The 17,306-nt window shown below is 39.7% G+C and overlaps 1 protein-coding gene across 1 annotated transcript in view; it reads right to left on the minus strand.

The window, feature by feature from the left end:
* reps2 (RALBP1 associated Eps domain containing 2) overlaps positions 1-16,822 on the minus strand; it is a 31,750-nt gene extending 14,928 nt beyond the window's left edge. The window contains exons 1-11 of the mRNA XM_022200283.2: positions 16,416-16,822; positions 8,493-8,616; positions 6,237-6,412; positions 4,154-4,262; positions 3,815-3,921; positions 3,579-3,720; positions 3,432-3,495; positions 1,109-1,277; positions 963-1,016; positions 634-712; positions 107-178 (exon numbers count right to left, since the gene is read on the minus strand). Of these exons, the coding sequence (XP_022055975.1) occupies positions 107-178; positions 634-712; positions 963-1,016; positions 1,109-1,277; positions 3,432-3,495; positions 3,579-3,720; positions 3,815-3,921; positions 4,154-4,262; positions 6,237-6,412; positions 8,493-8,616; positions 16,416-16,595 (1,276 nt within the window). The 5' untranslated portion in view covers positions 16,596-16,822. The remainder of the gene's footprint in view (positions 1-106; positions 179-633; positions 713-962; positions 1,017-1,108; positions 1,278-3,431; positions 3,496-3,578; positions 3,721-3,814; positions 3,922-4,153; positions 4,263-6,236; positions 6,413-8,492; positions 8,617-16,415) is intronic.
* Positions 16,823-17,306: the final 484 nt, after the last annotated feature.

A 17,306-nucleotide genomic window follows, 5' to 3' on the forward strand; every position in this document is an offset into this window, starting at 1 on the left:
CACTGAACTATACATAAAGTGTGAAGCATTTGTAGTACCCTACAACTGTGGCCACATCCGATACTTGATGTAAACAGATAGACAGAGAAATCATCCTCTGTATCACCTGGTCTCTCAGGAAAAGCACCAAGTTGTAGAGCCTGCTTCTCTTGAGTCCCCGCTCTCTGCACACTTGCATCTGCAGACACGGTAATAAAGAAATCAGCCTCAGAAATGACTACATAAAGAGTGGAAGACTTCAGTACGTGCTAATCTTATAGAGTAATGATGGCAGTGTGTGAATACATTTGAATGTAGTGTTGTATAAACTGCAACAGTGGAGTGTTATTTTTACTTTTTAATTTGGTCAGAATTGTGTGTGAAAAGTATGAAATCTGTTTTTGTGCATTTCTTATATACGTGCACAGGCTGGGACAGCAGTATGAAGACTTTATATGTTGATTCTGATTATATACATATTTGATGCTTTACTGACACCTTCTGTTTTGTAGTTTGAAAATTGAAAGAAAGTAAAGAAAATTGAAAGGCTTCTTATCATTGTGCCTTAAGGTGCATCAGTTTTGTATCTGCCTTCAAAATTCAAAGAGTTATTATTTACTCAAACAGAAGGCATTTCTACATCAGTATTATTACCTTGTTTACTGGATTCCTCCTTCATATCTTGTGTGATTATGGTCAAGCCTGGCTGGAGTCTCTCTATAATGCCACGATCCTAAACAAACACAGAGCACATACAGAACACACCATCACTGCCTGTAAAGAGACAGAAATAATGTAAAGTATGTCATGTGTTTCAGGGAGTATTCGCTTCTGCTCTAAGCTCATCATGTTGATGGGACTCCACGGTCCTGTACTGGGCTGGTCTGTCTCATGTTTAGTTTGTTAGTGCCCCCTACAGGGACCAAAGAGGACTCCATGTTAACATTTTTAAAATTGGCAGAAGTTCTGAAGATTTATCTTACCATCTGACTGGGCCTCGGTTCTGTATCCTCAAATACAATTAAAGGCTCTGCATTCTGCCAGAGAAAGCACACATAGAAAGAGCTTAATTCTGAAGAAGGTCTGAAAAAAAAACCTCAAACATGACTCGTGTTGCTTGTATCCTCACTTCAGGGGTATCGGGTATGTCCTCTTCAGACTGCATGAACCCTGGTCTCAGGGTTGGAGGGAGGCTCTCTGGCAGAGGGTAGCCGTTCTTGCGCGCCACAATTAAGTGAAAGGCTGTGCAGAACTCAGAGAAAGTGAGAGCTCCATCTCTGTCCACATCACTCAACTCCCTTAAAAAATGTTAGAAAGATAAAGAATATCTGCAAAATCTAAGAGCAGAGTTGTAAAGTTGCAACTCAAACAAGAATTCAGATTTATCCGTGTAGATTCCCAGTCCCTTAGGTCATGGTAATCCTTAGAGATTCAGTTAAAAAGCAACTGCAATTCACTAAGCATTCCTGAAGACATTTCTCCTCTTATTCAAGAGGCTTCTTCAGGTATGAGTAAGAAATTAGAACTGTAGAGGCCTTTTTCAGTGAGAGATGAAGGGTCTTAAAAAACTTTAAAAAAGGGAAATCCGGTTGCTTTTTACTGAAGTTTCATTAAGAGTGTCAATAATGACCAATACAAGAAACTGTAAGTAAATTGGTTTACATTTTTTGAAAAAAAAAAGCAAATTTCCTTAAAAGAAAGACTCAATTTAACACTAAATTACAATATCTTATAATTCAAGCTGCTATTATTTTTTTTTAGTATATCATTATCCAGCTGACCTGATGGACATAGACAAAAAGACAAATGAACTTTTACTAGAGTCACTTCCGCAGAAAAACACAACCGAAATTTTCAGAGTTGAGGAAGTATCTTTTTTCTGGGAAACTTCATAATATGCACAATTACTCTAAAATTATAGACAAGTAAAATGAAAAGTCACTACAATTTTACTAAGTCTCTTCAGCATAGTACTGTTATAACAGTTAGCATATAACTGTGTGAATTAATATGTTTTGGTATTACAGATTTACTAATGTTCAATATTTATGATAAACGCTAAACTACGACATGACGCAAGTAAATATGCTGCTTTCAACCTTATAGTAATGGTAACAGGTAAAGGTAACAGCCAGGAGTTCTCTTTGATGATATGCGCAGCTAAGCTAAGCTAAGCTAAGCTAAGCTAAGCTAAGCTAAGCGGTTGTTAGTTGCAGCTTCATGTTCATCATAAAGACCTGAGTGGCATCATTCTTTTCACTTACTTATCTCTAACAGCTTATTTTTGCTCAAATATTTTGCTACTGAATCACAGCCTACATAAAATAAGTATTAGCTGTGTGAGTTAATTAATATGGTTTCGCAAAATTAAAAGGTTTTATGTTCATTTTAAGCTGAGAAAAGTGGCAAAGCCTACTGAGGTTTATATTACTGAAATAAAGAACGGAAAAAAGTTCATAGATAAAAATCTGCTCTCCCAGCACCTATGATCAAGTTACACTGCTTCTGTTTGGCTTAATTTGTATGTAAAGTAAAGCATTCAAATGAAACAACATGTTTCTTGTGTTTGTGCTACTCTAAGCTAACCGGGTGTTTGCTGTAGCTTCATGTTCAACACCATGATGTACATTAATTGTCTGATCTAACTCTGCAAGGAAACAATAATTTTTCCCAAAATGTGAAACTATTCCTTTAACACTGCCTACATTGTTAAACGAGTACAGAAATTTCTTTAAATAAATGCTATTCCCTGTCCACACATACACAGATATTTTTTAAAACATAACTACTTCTATGAGTTTTGTCCTTCTGGTTACTTTTGCTGGAAAAGCCCTCCCATTATGAAGACATTCAGAGACTCTGTTTACTGTGTTGACATCTAGACTAGGAGAAATTGAGTTTTTGATTCGTAACGAGTGTGTGACATTTGTTTATATTATGTTTAGAACTATGTTTACGTTAAGAAATTTTGTGCAATAGTGTACATTGGTGGTGTAGAGTCTAACATGACTTTTTACATGTTTGTACATATGTGTATAGTTACTCTCCCACTATACTGCATAATAGAGATATCAGTATCAATCCCCACATGTAATTTCTCTCTTTTGCATCACTGCTGGTAGCCTAGGTAGGTTTCTGAACGGCCAAAATGGCGTTAGGGTTGATGTTATTTCATCGCCTGCTTTTCATGCATGGTCTTGACAGTGATTCACGTGTGTTTTTGTGTTTTCATGTGGCTGAACACTGTTTTTGAAGACAAAGTAGACAAATCCTGTTTAAAAATACTTATGTACGTGTGGACGAGGCTTAAAACTGTTTAAAATATTCTTGTAGTGCAACCTTAGTGCAGTACAGTACAGGTCTGCACTGAGGCCTCTGCCTCAGTGGGCACGCTGAGCACCCAACCGACACCAGAACAGTACAAGGACACAACACAATGAGTCAGCACTTACCAAATGTGGGAGAGCTCTGGTATTGGGAGCTTGGATTTTGTGAAGAAATTCTTTGCTACAGCTCCTGAAAAAATCAAATCGGGGGTAAAAATTCTGATAGCATGATCTACAGTCTAGAAACAGGTGCAGGTAGTGGGGTGTTCATACCCAGAATCAGAGCCCCCAGGTCAGGCTGCAGGGTTTTGAATTGATTAGTGTAATACTCCAGCTGTTCCTCTGTAATCCTCCAGGGGTCATCGTCAGTGTAGTCCACGAGGCCCTGCTGGTCGAGCCTCTCTACTGAGGAAGCCTGAGCAGACATAAAGAAACACAAAGTAAGATGTAGCATAATACAAATGACAAAAGGTAAATTTAACTGCAACGTAAAGAAAATGTCGCTTCACCCGAGCCATGGCCTGCTGCTCCACAGTGGGTTTGGTCCCATAGTTGCTGGGTGAGGAGTGCTGCTCCAGCTGAACGATCGGCCGCGAGGAATGTTTGCTTTCATAGGCTGCAGGGTAGAGGAGAAAAACATAGCTTTGCTGGAGGAGAAACCTGAGACTGACATGCAGTGATTTCCTGCTGATTGCATCCCTGAAAAATGTGATCTAAAAGAATGGTGGCAAACAGTTAGGAAACCCACACCACTACATCTTTTTCATTTCTGTACATCTGTTTCTATTATACAATATAAGTGAGCATGCAAATTGCAGTCCTGTTACAGGAATGAAAAACTGTCTTACTGATCTGTGAGTCAACCCCATTTCTCTGCTTGGAGTACTGGTAGCTGCGGTAAGTCAGTGGAGAGCCAGGCGGAGAATTACACGGTGATCGTGGCGGGGACCAAGGCTCCTTTGAACAAAAGAAGAAAGTATTAAAATATTTGGTATTTCAAACTCATAAAACAGTATGTATATGCTCTGTGTGTATACTCCAAATACTCCTAGAACATGATGTTGGAAGCCCTCCAACTAACATGACAGTGTGACTGCAGTGAGATCTGTTGAGGATCATGTTTCTGCAACTATCCTTGAAGGTATTTCATGTATTTGTCAAATGCAGGTCAAGAAACTGTTGACAGGAAATTAAATGGAAAGTGGTGGAGGTCTGGGATATTAACCCCATGGGCCACCAGAGTACAGCCAGGGACAATGTTTGGGTATAACACAGAAAAAAAAAATCTCTAACCAGCCACAACATTAAAACCACCTGCCTCAGATTACGTGGGTTCTTTTTGTGCCCCCATTGGGGAATGGACAAAGAACATCTTAAGATGAGCAGTAGATTCTTTATATCCTGAGGTATCCTCAAGGAAACTATGACAGGCGCCCAGCTTGTGAATGATGCAAAAGAAATCGCGGCTCATCAGGCCAGTCCTCTTTCTTTCATTACTCCATGGAGAGGTTCTGATGCTCAGGTCTCCATTGTAGGCTCTTTCAGCAGTGTAATGCAGTTGACAAGAGCTCACAAGCTCCATATGCAGCAAGCTGCGATATTCTGTGTGTTCTGACATCTTTCTATCATAGTCAATAATTAGAGTTTTCAGCATTCCTGCTACAGTACATCCTCTATAGGGTCAGATCACACAGTCAATCACATGAATCAATGGATCTTTGGTGCCCATGAACCTGTCACTGGCTCCCTAGTTGTCTTTCCTTGGACCATTTTTGGTACTAACCACTGCATACCAAGAACAGCCCAAAAGTCATGCCATTTTGGAGATGTTCTGACCAGGCGTAAACGAACCGTGACGCCGAGAAAATGAAGCCCGGATTTTGCTACTTCCTGGTCGCCGTTTTGGATTTTTTGGAGCCAGTGACGTAAAAAGCGTCATCAAACAGACTGGACCGGAGAGCAACTCGGGGCAGGATTGGCTGAGGATTCTCTTATCCCACCCACATTTTACCACAGAGGCTTCTCTTGCTGTCTATCAAGTATAGCCACGCCCCCTGGCTCCGCCAACTTTAACAATTTATTTAAAATTCAGTATTGATTTATTTGAAGATCGGCCACCTGATCTCTCATTTTGACCATGAAAACTAACGGGAAAAAAATCCTGAGCCGTAGAAAATCAGTCTATCAAATTTTATTTTTTCCAAAAATGAATTGGGGTCTATGGAGAAAAAGCTTTTTGGAGCCAACACTAGCGGACGGCGTGATATTGCAAGTTTTTGACACTTCCGGGTGGGCTTCAATTCTGGAGCCAGATGCTACGTCCACTATATATACAGTCTATGGTTCTGACCCAGTCATCTAGCCATCTTAATTTGGTGCTTGTCAGAGTTGCTTAGATCCTCACATGTGGCCATTTGTCCTGCTTAAAACACATCAGCTTCAGGACCCGACTGTTTTACTGCCTAATGTAATCCAAGATAATGAAGGTTATTTACTTAATCCTTCACTGAAAGAGTGTTTTAATGTTGTGCTAATGTGTGTGATTTTAAACTGGCACTAATATGACAAAAGCATGCTATTAATGTCAAATTTTGACCGAGCTCCCAAGTTGTGGTCAGGAAAGTCATTAGGCATGCAATTTTGAGAATCATGTTCCTGCTCTGTTTATTAAGCTGACACTGAACAACTGTGCATGGCATCCACATCATGTTTAGATTTGATCTGATACCCTGAGTGAGGCTTATCATTGTTTTCTAGTCTCTGATCAATGAGGTATATCTGCTCTGGTGATTATGGTTCACTGGAATGTGGCCAGACTACACAGCTTGCACTAACATATCTGTAACAGTGATCCATGCATGCAACTCAAAACTATCTCCGATCACAGCCCACACATTATGTTCTTGTGGCACGTTTTAGAGCCATAATCACCTTTTTGTCTACATTGGCCTCCAGGTGTCTGAAGGTGCTCCTGTCTGCTGGAGTCCAGGAAACAGAAGTGGGTGCTGATCCACACTGAGCCCCCTGAGTGTCAATGCCAGGAGGGACGGCTGGATATCGCATCTCTGGTTCATTCTTCAGCCCAACAAATCTGGGCAGAGGTAGATCTGCAGAGACAACATGAGGACACTTCTGAATTCTTGTTTACCATTGTAGATTTTTTTTCCCCTTTGACACTAGTATAAAGCAGCTTCCTGTCTGATGACCTTTGATACGTCTAGAATTAGAATGTGGGATTTAATCAGGATGAGCGTCTTTACAGGTCTTATTCTGCTGAGGTGAGCTGCTGCTACACACTACAGTGAACATGAACCTCTGAACATACACACGTGGACAAAATTGTTGGTACCCCTCAGTTAAAGAAGGAAAAACCCACAATTCTCACTGAAATCACTTGAAACTCACAAAAGTAACAATAAATAAAAATTTATTGAAAATCAAATAATCAAAAACAGCCATTACTTTTGAATTGTTGATTAACATAATTATTTAAAAAAACAAACTAATGAAATAGGGCTGGACAAAAATGATGGTACCTCTATAAAAGATTGAAAACTATTTGACCAGAGTGACATGATTAACTCAGGTGTGTCATTTAATTGACATCACAGGTGTTTCCAAACTCATAATCAGTCAGTCTGCCTATTTAAAGGGAGACAAGTAGTCACCCTGCTGTTTGGTGAAAAGGTGTGTACCACACTGAACATGGACAACAGAAAGCGAAGGAGAGAATTGTCCCAGGACATCCGAAAAAAAATGATAGACAAACATCTTAAAGGTAAAGGCTATAAGACCATCTCTAAACAGCTTGAAGTTCCTGTGACAACAGTGGCTCATATTATTCAGAAGTTCAAGACCCACGGGACAGTAGCCAACCTCCCTGGACGTGGCCGCAAGAGGAAAATTGATGACAAATTGAAGAGACGGATCGTTCGAATTGTATCCAAAGAGCCCAGAGCAACCTCCAAAGAAATTAAAGGTGAACTCCAAGGCCAAGGTACATCAGTGTCAGATCGCACCATTCGTCGTTGTTTGAGCCAAAGTGGACTTCATGGGAGACGACCAAGGAGGACACCACTGCTGAAAAAAACTCATAAAAAAGCCAGACTGGAATTTGCAAAAATGCATGTTGACAAGCCACAAAGCTTCTGGGAGAATGTCCTTTGGACAGATGAGACCAAACTGGAGCTTTTTGGTAAGGCACATCAACTCTATGTTCATAGACTCAAAAACCAAGCATATGAAGAAAAGAACACTGTCCCTACGGTGAAACATGGAGGAGGCTCAGTAATGTTTTGGGGCTGCTTTGCTGCATCTGGCACAGGGTGTCTTGAAAGTGTGCAAGGTACGATGAAATCTGAAGACTATCAAGGCATTCTGGAGAGAAATGTGCTGCCTAGTGTCAGAAAGCTTGGTCTCAGTCACAGGTCATGGGTCTTCCAACAGGACAACGATCCAAAACACACAGCCAAAAACACCCAAGAATGGCTGAGAGAAAAGCGTTGGACTATTCTAAAGTGGCCTTCTATGAGCCCAGATCTGAATCCCATTGAACATATGTGGAAGGAGCTGAAACATGCCATTTGGAGAAGACACCCATCAAACCTGAGACAACTGGAGCTGTTTGCTCATGAGGAGTGGGCCAAAATACCTGTTGACAGCTGCAGAACGCTCATTGACAAATACAGAAATCGTTTAATTGCAGTGATTGCCTCAAAAGGTTGTGCAACAAAATATTAAGTTATGGGTACCATCATTTTTGTCCAGCCCTATTTCATTAGTTTGTTTTTTTAAATAATTATGTTAATCAACAATTCAAAAGTGATGTCTGATTTTGTTTATTTAATTTTCAATAAATTTTTATTTATTGTTACTTTTGTGAGTTTCAAGTGATTTCAGTGAGAATTGTGGGTTTTTCCTTCTTTAACTGAGGGGTACCAACAATTTTGTCCACGTGTGTACTTCTTGTAATAATCCATCGAGCTATGTGGTGCTGTGGAGAAAACAGATTTTCTCTTTGGTCGAGGTGCGACTGATTGTGCACTCTTGTAATAAGGGCAAACCCACTTAGCCCTTTCCACGCGACTCCCCTTTCATCCAGATTAGACCAAATCCTGCCATGTTAAGATAATCTCCTGATCCCCTTTTGCTCTCGTAAGACGCCTCCTCTAGGAGCAGCAGACTTACTGGCTGTTACACTCTCCAGGCGGACGGGCAGACCAGACTGGGCGGCTGCGAGCAGCTTCAGGGCCACATAGAACTGAGGAGTACCAAAGTAACCCAGACGTTTAGCTCCACACACTTCGGTCACCTAAAGAAGACAAAATAACAGTCATTTTCCAAGAGAGAACAAGCACTTGATCCAAAGCAGTTGAGCATATAATTACAGTCGAAACAATGTTCTCACTTGATTATTTGTTTCTAACAGTCTGCTTCTCTGATACATCTCATCTTTCACACTGCCTGCAGCGATTTCCTTTTTTTCTGAAACACAATCCATCCAGGCCTTGAGCATGTAATTATTTTACACCCTGATCAAGATAATGTGTGGTACAAAATTATGTGCTCTATCAACAGTATAAAGCTTGAAGAAACACTGTGTAAAGGATAAGCAGCACAGTGAGATCTGTTTATCCTGTACCCTTTTGATTGGAGGTACAATGACTGCTTTAGGGGGGCCAAAGGAGATTAGGATTATGTAGGACAATCCAGAAAAGAAATCACTGAAATGTAACAAAATTGCCTTTTGGCAGAAACAAAACAGGTTCTTCAACAGCAAAACTATGTATAATTGAGTTTAGATGTAAACACAACCTCTTCTGCAGACCCTAAATTAAAATACAGAGAAAAACAATGATCTCTTTCTGTCATGGAAGTATTAATGGTATCCGATATACTATGTTCACATATTACCCTCAGCTCACTTTCCATCAGGTTCCTAAGCTAATCAACTACAAGTGGTTAGCATGCACAAATGTGAAACTATCTGTGATATTGGCTGATTCATTGGCTAGTCACTTAACTAGTTGAAGACTGTAATGTAAAAGCAACACTGGAGTTTCTCAGGCCCATTTTTGTTGAAAATACATGCATTCATACATTTTAAGAGGCAGCTAACTGTTTCCCTCTTTTCCCTGTCTTAATGTCAGATTTAGCAAAGCTACGCTGACTGCAGGTGGTTAGCATAGCTAACATACAGAACTGTCCCTTTTAATTAGTTCATGTTTACCTCAAAGAACTAAAGTATGAAAGCAAAACAGTATAGTTTTAGAGAGGAAACAAAGCCAGACTAGCTGTTTGACTCTATTTCTAGCCTTTATGCTAAGCTAAGCTAACCCTTCAGTAGGCAGAAGGTGCGTATTTATCACACTAACATGTCTTGACAAGAAAGCAAATATGCATGTTGTCCAACATGCTTAGACTTGTCTTATGTACAAATCTAGTTTGAATAGTGTTTATATTTGGATTGATGTTATCTTCACATGCATAATCTTAAACAAACATGTCAATAAGTAAGTTATTTGGCAGTTCAGTACCAAAGAAGTACTGACTAGTTTTTACCTCATCATAACGACTGGGAAGGAAAACAGTTAGCCTTATCCTGTCCCTCCATTAAGAAACTCCCTTAAAACCACAGTGTGTTGCTTTTACATCACTTTCTGGAAACAAGTGTTTATTAAATAAGCAATTAATTAGCTAGTTGATTTATTAACTATTATTATTAAGATAGTTCCAGTGTTGTGCTAACTATGCTAATCATCAGCAGCTGGTTAGCCTACTTTATCACAAAAACTGCAGAGGAAAACAGCTGTTTTGTAATGACTTTGAAACTACAGTATGTTACTTTCCCACTGTATGTTTTCAACAAAATGTTTACCAATTAAACAAAATGATAGTTCTTAATATGTGCAAATGGACAGGTACAAGATGCCATTTTGGTCAGCTCTGAGTCTGTTGTTATCATTTCAGTATAAAATAATGTGGTTAGAATGATTTAATATGTTGCAAATAGCAGCGTTTTCTGTTTATGATTGAATTAGTCTAGCAGGCAGACAGCTCTCAGCGCTCTGTGGTCCATTTACCCGATGTAGAGATAATGTGCAAATATTTTCCCCTGGCGACCGATTGATTGGTTTAAAAGTGGGTACGATTTCACTTGACCACAGCCCTGTTGCTTTTACACTGTAGTTTTTCAAAGAAGTGTTTATTAATTTGCCAATATTAACAGTCCTGTATCTGTGCAATTGGAGGGAGTGCAGGTAGCACGGCTTTATTCAAAGGTACCTACCATCTATCAGCATCATCTAAATAAGTTAACAAGGAGCACATTGTAGTGGATCTCTTTGGTTTCATCCCCTCAAAACCCAAGGTAAACAAACAACACGTCATGGTATCACAGAGCTAAGCTAATTAGCAGCTAGTGTTAGCTTCAAACTGTGGAATTAGAGTTCATCCTCCAACTTCTATCGATGATCATTCATGCAGCTCACTAAGACAACACTGATTTCTATCATCACTCCAAAAAGGCTTGTATGGAACAAGACATCCTGCTAAATAAAGTCTTTTCAGCACAAGTCACAAAGAAGAGACTGACAGATTCCAGACTGTCCATTTTCTTGTGGAAACAAAGGATTAACACTAGTTATCTAACACGAACAAGTTTTTCATAAACACAGAAAATCCAGAAATCTCCTTTTAAGTCAGCTACTCAAGTGTGATATTATGCAAACCCACATAAAGATGTTTTTTAGTACACACTGGCTGGTATGTGTTTATGAAATATGAAGTGACAGGGGTGCTGTTAATACTTATTGTCTAACGAGGTTGAGGAGCCGGTTGAGTGCATGTGGCTCACATTGTCTTATGAGACATTACTTCTGCCTGACCTGCATTGTATTCATTCAGCAGCTTTCAGAAGGACAGGGATTCCAAAACAACTGCAGTCTCGTGAGATGCTGAGCAGACACTGAGGGTCAGGTCTGCAGTGTTGCTGAGTGTGCCTGAGGTCACTGGAGAAAGATTGATGATGGGATTTTTTCAGGGCCAACGATGAAGGCCTGGAGGAACCAGACTGACAGGTCAGATCTATTGCCTGAGGGAGAAAGTTATTTAAGGAAGATGGAAAACTGCAAAACATATTTCAGCGCACATAGTGTCACCACTGAATCATGTGCCTTGTTGAGAATGAATGAGAATAGAAGATGAGCCATGTTACTGTAGCAGAAGGACAATCTGACAAAGGTTTGACCTTTTTAAAAATTTTGCAGCAGACTTTTCCAGTTAACAGATCAGCATGTACCACAACTAAAAATCTGCTGGTATTGTAAATCACACCGTTTAACTAATACCTGATTACATATAGTATATTTGGTGTTGAACAGCTTCAGTATCATCTCTGTAATGTGAGTAAAAGCATCTAGTTAGTGAAACCAAGACTGAAGTGCTTATTCTGTGTTTGAGCAAATGTTGGAAGCAACCAGTGGTGTGCAATTATGTAGTCCACTCCAATTCAGAGAGAAGCATTCATTTTCCTTTACAATTATGTAAAATGTATAGTTTTTGTTGCTTGTCAGGTTGTGCTTTTACATTAAAAACCATATGACAGATGCATAAAACGCATTTCATTGTCAAAGACTAAACCAGTGGTTCCAAGTAGCGCATAGACTGGACCCTGTTATCGTGTTCCAGCTGTTAACAATTTCAATATCTTTTTATTTAGGCAACTGTTTAAGGTCCAAAAAAAGTGAAATTGTCCATTAATTCCCCACAAAAGCAGAATTTAGATAGTAAGCTCCTTCTTTTAGACCTACCCTTTGACCCTTAGGAGGGATCTGATCCCTTGGTTGTGAGTCACTGCACCAAATGACCAGTCTGACTGACTGGAAGTAGGATGCAGGTTTAAGTCCACTATTGGCTGCTGAATTCTGCTTCTGCTTTCCATTTTCTTCATGACAAGAAACAACAACAACAACCTCCGAGCACCAACTAACCACACAAAATGTCAAGTTTGGCAGAGGATTTGGATCGTGCAGTAGGGCAGTGCTGCTATTTTTTTTTTTTATCTAGTTGGTGGATTATCCATTTTAATCACAGTGCTCATCTGCCTGCATGCGAATGTTCCACCAAAACAATTCCACTTGTCACTATTTTTAGGAACCCCCGCGATGACTGTGATTGGTTTAAAGAAATACAAACAAGCCAAAGCATACTTTTTCCTCCCTGTGACAGAACAATAGCGAGATGTAGTCAGACCATTACAGTATGTTTTCAAAATGAGTCTGCTAAACTACTAACTGCATATCAACTGAGCAGCTGCAATATTGAAAATACTGAAAAATAAAGTTCATGACATTGATTTTCTCGTTACTACGCAATGTTCTGCTGGAACAACTTGGGTTCTTTGACACGTACCAACCATGTAAACTTTGCTACAGACCATGCCCACCACCTTAGCAGCAGTGGCCTCAACCTGCAGGACAATATGCTTTGCAACACTGCAGAAACTGCATAGTTATAGCTAAACGAACATGACAAGAGCTGAATGTGTTGACTAGACCGCCAAACTTCCAGATCCCAATCTGACTGAGCATCAAACTTCCAAGTGCCAGACACCACAGGAAATGTCCAGGCTGGTTGATGAAACTCATACTTTCACTTTTGATACTTTAAGTAGATTTTGTTGATAATACTTGGAAGTATGAATGCAGAACTTGTATTTTCACATTGCTCCTTTCACTAAAAGATCTGAGTTCTTCTTCCACCATTGCAAAAAACACTTCAACCATCACACCTGGATGTCACAACGTCATCCGAAGCACAAACCAACAACTCATGCAACTAGACAGGTTTGGCAGCCATATCTGCCAACACATCAGTGAGCATGCCTCTGAGCGCAAACACATACCGAAGAGTTAACCTTCAACCCGACAAAACAACACACATATTAATTCTGTAATTTCATATATTTACTACAAGTTCCAGGTAGAACGCTGACCTACATCACTAAGGACTACTCAGAATGGCTGCTGTGGCTGTGACCATGCTCCCATAGTAAAATATCATGGGAAACATTTGCATAGCTAGCAGAGAAAATAAGCTAAAGTGTGTGCATGTCATTGTAATAAGTTCAGCAACTGATTTCACCACAGCAGGAGGAAGTATCATGTTTTTCCACTTATCTGCTGTAAACACAGGTGAGACAACAGGATCCTTGCTCTATAAATGTGATCACTGTGAAAACATAAGTCAGCAAAGCACACCTCCACATTTAACACATGTGGAAAATGTCCTTGTTTTGTGAAATATCAGAGACTATGAACAGCAAAACTTAAAAAGGCCAAATTACAATATCACATCTGACTCATCATAAAACTGAGTGGAAATACAGGGTTCTGTGACTCTGCGTGACACGCTGACCTAGAAGTCAGCTCAGACTCCAGGAGTGATCCTGCAGGCATCCTGCAGCAGCTCCAAACACAGCTCTGAAGGCTGAGTGTCAATCTCCTCCAAATGGTGGTGGCGATCCAGGCCGGACAGGAAGGAAGTGCAGCTCATTGCCAAACTTCCTGACACCCACGCAGAGACACAATAGGCTGCCATCGCCGGGAGCCGACCCCTTGGGACGGAGAGTTGCCTGAACGGAGACGGCAACCTGCTGTGCTCATCTGAGCTGGAAAAATGTGTTTATATATTCTTGTGATGGGTCAGCAAAATGACTTGGTGCTTCTATTTTGGAGCCAAAACAGTTCAACTCTGCCACTGTTAATCAGTTCTCTGTCTGGCATGTCTGCTATCAACTCTTAAATCATGATTTCTAACTTGCAAAGCAAGTTTTTGAATTTTATATGTATTGAATTAGACTCTCGCTTTGTCTGAAATGACTTTGAAAGCATCAGTGAACAAAGTAGTAGATTCAAACTTAAAGAACTACACCAGTGCTTTTTATGAGATTAATTTCAAACTAGGCGTATTTTTGTTATAGTTTTCAAATTCTGCGGTTTCAGTTTTACATAATTGTGGCTGTGGCTCAGGTGAAGAGTGGGTTATCCAGGAATCACAAGGTTGGTTGTTTGATTCCCAGACTAAACATGCTGAAGTGTCCTTTGGCAAAACATTGAACCCGAAGTTGCCCAATGGCAGGCAAACTTCTTACATTGCAGCTCTGTTTCTATTAGTGTGTCTGAATGAGCGAATGGGAAACATTGTGAAGGGCTTTGAGTATCACTAAGGCAGAAAAACTTAGACCACGTTTTCTATTTCTTCCTGCTCTAGTGTGATCTTAAACCCAAATTTAAATACTATGTCTCTAATGATGGCCAACAGACTACATAAACAATCAATCATTTTAAGCTGTTTAAAAATAATCACTGTCATGTTAAGTGTAAGTGTAGTAAATGGGCAAAAATCGCAAAACCACTGGTGTAGTGTTTTAAAAATGGATTTTAAAGACCTAACTCTTACTTTCAGGTAATACCAATTACTAACCTTACGTCTTATTATAAAATGTATAACTTCTCTTAGGAGGACCAACAGACTACATAAACAGTCAGCTAAATAATCAAAAAGTGCCTAAAAACTAATTTACTAAAAAATAATCATAGTCATGTTAAGTCTAAGTGAAGTAAATGGACTAAAATGACAAAAACCACTGGTGTGGTCCTTTAAAAATGAAAATTTTGCAAACCTAACTCTTATTGTTAGGTGATAACAACACCAACTACATCTCAAATTAGAAAAAAAAATGTAATCTCTAACTATGAAAAACCAACAGACTATATAAGTACTCCATCAAAATAGTGACGGAAAGCCTAAAATAATCACTGAAAGTAAAATATATGTTTAGTAAATGTGCGAGAACTGATGGGGTCCTTTTAAAAACAGATTTTAGAGACCAAACTCTGATTGTTAAGTCCTTGGAACATCACTAATTTCTTTAATCACTACAATCGTTTAATCAATGAGAACTCAAGTCAGACCACCAAAATCTGTCATTTCTCTTATGAGGACCAACAGATTATCAAAACAATCAGTTATTCAAGAAGGAGACTGGAAGCTTCATCACTATTAAAAACAATAAGTCATGTCAAACTTGCAAAATCACTGGTGTGGTCCTTTAAAAACAGATTTTAGAGCTTGAACTCTTATTGTCAGGTGACACCGACAACAACTGTTATGCAAAGCTAATCTGAAATTCCTTTGAACACAATGATAAACACACCGATTGCAAATAAGAACTACATGTCTACCCTTACACCCAATTATAAAATCTATAACTTCTCTTGTGAGGACCAACAGACTATATAAACTGTCAACCAGGTTACTGAGAAAGTGACAAAAAGCTTTATCAATATTAAAAATAATTAGTGTTATGTTAAGTGTAAGTGTAGCAAATAGACTAAAAATGCAAAACTACTGGTGTGGTCATTTAAAAAGAGATTTTAAAGACCAAAATCTTTTTGTCTGATGACACCGACAACAGATTAATCCAAAGTTCCTTTGATCACAACCGTAAACAGACTTATTGCAAATCCAAACCAAAAGCCTAACCTGAAGTCTGACTCGAAAATCTGTCATTTCTCTTATAGAGGTCAACAGACTATCAGTTAACCAAGAAACAGACTGACAGCTTGATCACTGTTAAAATAATCCAGTGTAAGTGTAGCAAATGGAATAAAATTGCCAAACCAATTGTGGTGGGGAACATTTTGCAAACCTAACTCTTCCTGTTAGATGATAAAAGCATGCAGCATCAACACAGAAATTCCTTAGATCACAATAATAAACAGGCTATTAGCAAACCAGAACAAAAGCCTGCCTTAAATCTACCTATAATATCCATAATTTCTCCTGTAATGATCAGCAGGTTGTACTGATGTGCTGAGGAGACATCTGCAGCTCTGTGTGAGGAGGCTTCCTAAAGAAAAGGTGTGTGACTCTTCTGTCTCACTCACAGCACCAGAAAGCAGCTCCACAATGAAAAAAAAACGCCTCATTGTCACACCCAGTAGACCTCAGACTGATCATTCGGTGTCTCCTGCAGATCTGTGAGGCTTTCTAGCAGCAGCAGAGGCTTCATTCCGGGTAACATGTGATGCAGCTGCAGACACTCACTTTATGCAGGGACTCCGGAGGCAGCTGAGACGCCTTGAACAGCTCCGCCACTTTGCCGGACGACAGTTTTCCTGAAGTGTCCGCCTGGCACAGACCGTGGAGACCTGAGTAATACCTCTGCTCGTGTTCGTTCAGGGGGATGAAAGTCCCCGTGGACGCCGCACCGGATTCCTGCTCCATTCCCGGGGCTGACGCATGGAGGATCCGCCGGAGAACAAGCAAACAGATCAATACATGCTGGAACCCGGACACCGGTTCCTGTTTCCAGTCGGAGGAAGAGGAGGGAGGGTTTAGCAGGTGGTGGCTGGTTTTCACCTCCTCTGATCAGTGATCTGTGCAGACAGACTGCTGCCTGCTCGTCCACTCCTACCGCCTATTGTGACTGATTGTAGCAGCACCACCGTCAGCCTGCAGAGGGCGACAGAGCAGCTGCTGTAATATAATCCCCATAAATAAAAATAGTCAATTAAATGGTGTTTTATTACCGGTTACTGTGCTGTGTTTGTTATGGTGTATCATATTACAGCTGTGCAGTGTTAAACAAGTAATGAAGTCTTTAAATAAGCAAATAATTAAAAATGAATCCGTGAAAGAGCTTAGGGAAGGTTTAGTGTATCCCCCTTAATTTAACATGATAATAATGACAACAATAATTATAATTATAGACAGGGTGTCCCAAAAATTTTTACATTATTTGAGATGTCCATATCGGAGTGACTACATGGTCATGAGAAATCATACTTAATAGGATTTATTTTGGACATAAAATGTTTTATTCTACAAAATTCAAATTCAAAATTCTGGGCAAGGGTAATTTGATAGTAATTTGTTCATGTAATTGGTAACTGTCACGTCCAAATCTGCTTTTCTGTTGGCACTTGTTTATGAAAT

This window comes from Acanthochromis polyacanthus, chromosome 4 (genome assembly GCF_021347895.1).
Source record: "Acanthochromis polyacanthus isolate Apoly-LR-REF ecotype Palm Island chromosome 4, KAUST_Apoly_ChrSc, whole genome shotgun sequence".
NCBI lineage: Eukaryota > Metazoa > Chordata > Actinopteri > Pomacentridae > Acanthochromis > Acanthochromis polyacanthus.